The following is a 5,615-nucleotide window of genomic DNA, read 5'->3' as shown; positions in this document are numbered from 1 at the left end:
TTTCACCATGTTGGCCAGGCTGGTCTCAAACCCCCGACCTCGGGTGACCTGCCCACCTTGGCCTCCTTAAGTGCGGGCATGATAGGTGTGAGTCACTGCACCTGGCCATATTGGCCAACCTTAAATACAGCGGATTTATCCTCCACAGTGTTGCGGGCCTGTCACCCAGACACTGGACTTGCCAACTTCCAAAAATCACATAAGCCAGTTCTTTTTTTGCTGTTCTGTTTTTGATACAGAATCTCACTCTGTCATCCAGGCTGGAGTGCAATGGTGCAATCTCGGCTCACTGCAATCTCCGCCTCCCAGGTTCAAGTGATTCTCCTGCCTCAGCCTCCCAAGGACCCGGGATGACAGGCACCTGCCGCCACACCTGGCTAAGTTTTGTATTTTTAGTAGAGATGAGATTTCACCATGTTGGCCAGGCGGGTCTTGAACTCCTGACCTCAGGTGATCCACCTGCCTCAGCCTCCCAAAGTGCTGGGATTACAGGCACCTGCCGCCACACCTGGCCAAGTTTTGTATTTTTAGTAGAGACGGGGTTTCACCATGTTGGCCAGGCGGGTCTTGAACTCCTGACCTCAGGTGATCCGCCTGCCTCAGCCTCCCAAAGTGCTGGGATGACAGGTGTGAGCCACCGCGCCCGGCCTCCTGGTAAAACTTGAACCCAAAACTCTACGTCTTAACAAAAAAAGTGAACGTGACGACGGGCTCTCACCTGGCTTGCAGCTCTCGGCGACCTTGCTGAGTAACTTGTGCACTTTGTCGTCTGACCAGTTGTGCAGGATCCGGCACAGGACATACAGCTCAGCGCTGGGGAGGGGGTCCCTGAAAAAGTCACCTGGTTTAAAGACAAAAGGCGACACGTCCGTCAGGTATGGCAGAAGCAGTCCTCCCCGGACAGATCCTCGGACGGCCACCCACATCGTAAATCAGGGATGGAGAAGAGAGGGGTGTGGGCGGGAAAGGGTCTTCCTGAGTATATCCCCATGGGGACTTGATCAGAGGAGCTGGTTAGCGATGCCACGGGCGTGCGGTTAGACTCCGGCTGAGAAAAGGCTGGGCACGGTGGCTCACGCCTGTAATCTCACCAGTTTCGGAGCCTGAGGTAGGCAGATTGAGCTCAGGAGTTCGAGACCAGCCTGAGCAACATGGCGAAGCCGTAGCTCTGCTAAAAATACAAATTAGCTGGACAGGGGTAGCGGGTGCCTGTAATCCCAGCTACTTGGGAGGCTGAGGCAGGAGAATCGCTTGAACCCGGGAGGCGGAGGTTGCAGTGAGCTGAGATCCGGCCACTGCACTCCAGCCTGGGCGACGGAGCGAGACTCCGTCTCAAAAAAAAAAAAAAGTTTCCAGAAACCTCGTACCTACCGTGTGCTGGTGTGCACCTGCGGATGGTCACAGAAGCGTTTGTATTGACTGATGGCTAACCCTGCTGTGTTCAGCAAATATGAACCACAGCCAAGCAAGTAAGCAAGTTGTGAGTTGCATGAGGGGAAAGAAGGGGTGGGAGGGTGTGTGGTGGGAAGTCTGGGCTGTTTTCCCCGAGCTGTGAGGAGAAGGTGCTCTTTCAGGGCTCATGATGTTAAACTTTAGCATTTCCGGACGGACGGGGTGTCATCCCAGCACTTTGGGAGGCCAAGGCGGGCGGATCACCTGAGATCAGGAGATCGAGACCAGCCTGGCCAACATGGTGAAACCCCGTCTCCACCAAAATTACAAAAAACCAGCCGGGCGAGGTAGCGGGCGCCTGTAGTCCCAGCTACTGGGGAGGCTGAGGCAGGAGAATGGCGTGAACCCGGGAGGCGGAGCTTGCAGTGAGTCGTGATCACACCACTGCACGCCAGCCTGGGCGACACAGCGAGACTCCGTCTTAGAACAAAAAAGAGAAAGTTTCCAGAAACCTCGAGGGCAGGGGCATGGAGGTCCCCAGCACCTGTGCCTGCAGGCCTGGCCGCTGTGCGATGGTACTGAATGTCTCGTTTTTTTTTTTTTTTGAGATGGAGTTTGGCTCTCTTGCCCAGGCTGGAGTGCAGTGGTGCGATCTGGGCTCACTGCAACCTCGATTACGGGCGCCCGCCACCACGCCTGGCTAGTTTTTTTTGTATTTTTAGTAGAGACGGGGTTTCACCGTATTAGCTAGGATGGACTCCATCTCCTGACCTCGTGATCCACCTGCCTTGGGTTCCCAAAGTGCTGGGATTACAGGCGTGAGCCACTGTGCCTGGCCTTATTTTTTTGAGATGGAGTTTTGCTCTGTCGCCCAGGCTGGAGTGCAGTCGCGCGGTCTCGGCTCACCGTAACCTCCGCCTCCCAGGTTCATCCTGCCTCAGCCTCCCGAGTAGCTGGGATTATAGGCATGTGCCACCGTGCTCGGCTAATTTTTTGTATTCTTATGAGAGATGGTGTTTCACCATCTTAGCTAGGATGGTCTCGATCTCCTGACCTTGTGATCTGCTCACCTTGGCCTCACAAAGTGCTAGGATTCCAGGCGTGAGCCACCGCGCCTGGCCAAGGCGTCTCCTGTGAATCCATCCTGGCCTCAGCACCTGCCACGTGGAAGTTCTCCTTCAAGTCTAACCTAAGGCCGCCCTGTGACAGCTCCTGGGCCGGTTCCTTCTGTGGCCTCAGCGCCGTGGGTACCTACCCATGGATTTCAGCTGTGCCCCATCTCCACTCCCCTCCCATCTCGACTACTTGCACTGATGATAACGTCACACAACCCTCCACCTGTTTATTTTTTTTAAATCATTATTATTATCATTGTCTTTTTTGTTTGAGGTGGAGTTTCGCTTTTGTCGCCCAGGCTGGAGTGCAGTGGTGCGATCTTGGCCCACTGCAACCTCCGCCTCCCTCCTGGGTTCAAGTGATTCTGCTGCCTCAGCCTCCCAAGTAGCTGGGACTACAGGCGCCCACCACCTCGCCCGGCTGATTTTTGTATTATTAGTAGAGACGGGGTTTCACCATGTTGGCCAGGCTGGTCTTGAACTCCTGACCTCAGGTGATCCAGCCGCCTCGGCCTGCCAAAGTGCTGGGGTGACAGGTGTGAGCCACCGCACCCAGCCTCATCCACCTGTTTGGAGATGCCCTCGTGTCTCTGTGGACCCACACACACATATGCACAGGCATAACCACGGACACAGGCACACAGGTACGCACACATACACCCATCCAAATGCACAGACGTACAGACATGCAGACACAAAGGCACACATGCAAGCACACACCAGAAAGACGTGCACACACAGACACACGCACGGACATACAGAGATACACTGACAGGCCCACAGAGACAAACTCAGACGCAGACACATGCACAGATGGGCACAGAGAGACAGAGATACACCAACAGACAGGCACACAGACGCACACGGACGCAGACACATGCGCAGATGGGCACACAGACACACGGACACACACATACACCAACAGACAGGCACACACACGGACACAGACACCTGCACAGATGGGCACAGAGACACAGATACACCAATAGACAGGCACACACACGCAGACACATGCACAGACACCCACACACACCATGCACACAGACGGAGACATGCACACACACATGCACACGGAGACAGACACACACAGTCTCAGACACAGGGACATACCACACACAGACATGCACACACAGACACACACACAAGCACAGGAGACAGTCACATATGCACACAGACACCCACACACACCATGCACACACAGACATGCACACACATATGCACAGAGACACACACACACAACCATAGCAGTCACATATGCACACAGACACCCACCGGCACGCAGCATGCACACGGATGCAGACACACACACAGACTGCACACACATACCCACCGGCACACAGCATGCACACAGATGCAGATGCAGACGGGCACACAGAGACGCACACACAGACATGCACACATATATCCACACAGGTGCACACACATACCCTCACAGAAACATATGCAACCACACACCACAGGGACGGCGCACACGCACACGCAGACACAGACACACAGACGGTCTCACGCACACACACACACGGACATACCACACACAGACACAGCAACACATAGAGACACAGACACACAAGCACAGCAGTCACATATGCACACAGACACCCACAGACACACCATGCACACCGATGCAGACACAGACATGCACACACAACCCCAGCAGTCATATATACACACAGACACCCGTCGGCACACAACATGCACACAGATGCAGACACACAGACATGCACACATATATCCACACAGACACACACACACCCTCACAGAAACATATGCATCCACACACCAGAGACGTGCACACACACGTGCGGATGCAGACACAGGCACACACACGTTCTCACGCACAGACACGCTCAGGGGCATGCGACACACACATGCAGACACACACACACACAAGCACAGCAGACAGTCGTGTATGCACACAGACACCCACCATGGAAACGCCCATGCAGAAACACAGGCACACGCACAGCCATGCACCCTGTCTGGAAAGAGATGACGGAGCCTGGAGAACGTTGGCAGGGCAAACGCGAGGGAGGCTCACCTGCTGCGAAGTGGATCTGCGCTGCCTGCGGTCCGGCGGGCTGGAAGTGGACGGCCAGCTCGACGATGTCCGGGAGGTCAAACACGGTCACCTGGAGACGAGGGTACTCGCGGGCCAGCTCTCGGGCCAGTGCGCCTGTGCAGCCTGCGGGGAAGCAAATGCACACTCTGCAGCTGCTTCGTCCTGGTGCCTACGGAACCCTGACGACTCTCCAAAGCTCAACCGGGGCAGAAGTCATGTTCGAGGGCGTGGCATTGACACCCATGCTGGGAGGGAAAGCCAGCGGTGGGGAGTTCGCTGGTATCCCAGACAAGACTGTGCAAGCAGCTGAGTGTGGGGGCACAGACCTGCAGGGAAATCCTTCCAGCCCAGGGCTATAGGCTGTACTCCTCCCTTCTCCTTCCTGCCGTGGGGATGTATACATGATGGGTGGTGCAACAGCAGCCACTCTGGGCCACGTGTGGGGGCACGGACCTGCAGGGAAATCCTTCCAGCCCAGGGCTGTAGGCTGTACTCCTCCCTTCTCCTTCCTGCCGTGGGGATATAGACACAATGGCCGGTGCTACAGCAGCCACTCTGGGCCACAAGGAGGAGAGGCATTCCGAGGTTGGGGAAATGTAAGCTGATGGTGTGAGAATCATCCCAGGCTGCTGATCCCCCAGCACCCCTTGGGAACGTGTGTACTGCTCCACCCACTGTCCAGGGCTGGGGTGGGGTGGAGGGTGAGTCAGGATATAATCAGACTTGCTGAGGGAAATCCAGCAGCTCCAAGGTGCTCTGCCTCAGCTCCTCAGCCAACAGAGAGGGCCCCCGAGTCTCTAGGGGGACGTTAAGGCACCCCTGGAACGTGGGAATATCCACCCACCATCTGGGACTCAGCCTGGCCCAGTTCAGGTCGTTGTCAGGTTTGTCCGTGGAAGAAGGCAGTTTGCAGCTGTCCTGAGCAGGGAAGATGCCTGCGGCTTAATCCACAAAAGGAAGGAGAGCCCTGGCGGGGGGGCTACCCACCTCCCACGTCGCAGGCGGAGGAGAAGCGGGACAGATCGAAGGCCGTGGCCACCTGGCGCGCA

The 5,615-nt window shown here is 56.1% G+C and overlaps 1 protein-coding gene across 1 annotated transcript; it reads right to left on the bottom strand.

Moving 5' to 3' along the window:
- Nucleotides 1-584: 584 nt before the first annotated feature.
- On the bottom strand, nt 585-5,428 carry LOC113223070. Its single transcript, XM_026452655.2, has 4 exons — nt 5,411-5,428; nt 4,893-5,121; nt 4,546-4,689; nt 585-841 (listed from the first exon to the last, which is right to left on the bottom strand). The coding sequence occupies exons 1-4, from the start codon at nt 5,411-5,413 to the stop codon at nt 600-602; spliced, it is 618 nt and encodes a 205-aa protein (XP_026308440.1). The 5' UTR covers nt 5,414-5,428; the 3' UTR covers nt 585-599.
- Nucleotides 5,429-5,615: the final 187 nt, after the last annotated feature.

This window comes from Piliocolobus tephrosceles, unplaced genomic scaffold (genome assembly GCF_002776525.5).
Source record: "Piliocolobus tephrosceles isolate RC106 unplaced genomic scaffold, ASM277652v3 unscaffolded_38390, whole genome shotgun sequence".
NCBI lineage: Eukaryota > Metazoa > Chordata > Mammalia > Primates > Cercopithecidae > Piliocolobus > Piliocolobus tephrosceles.
The sequence above is the reverse complement of the archived record's forward strand: the minus strand, read 5'-3'. Positions and strand labels throughout refer to the sequence as shown.

Excerpts from the sequence above, each read along its gene's own strand:
- LOC113223070 (XM_026452655.2), bottom strand. Across the intron at positions 4,690-4,892 it reads CTGGAAGGATTTCCCTGCAG|GCTGCACAGGCGCACTGGCC; the intron begins GTCTGTGCCCCC and ends GCTTCCCCGCAG. Across the intron at positions 842-4,545 it reads GCAGATCCACTTCGCAGCAG|GTGACTTTTTCAGGGACCCC; the intron begins GTGAGCCTCCCT and ends TCTTTAAACCAG.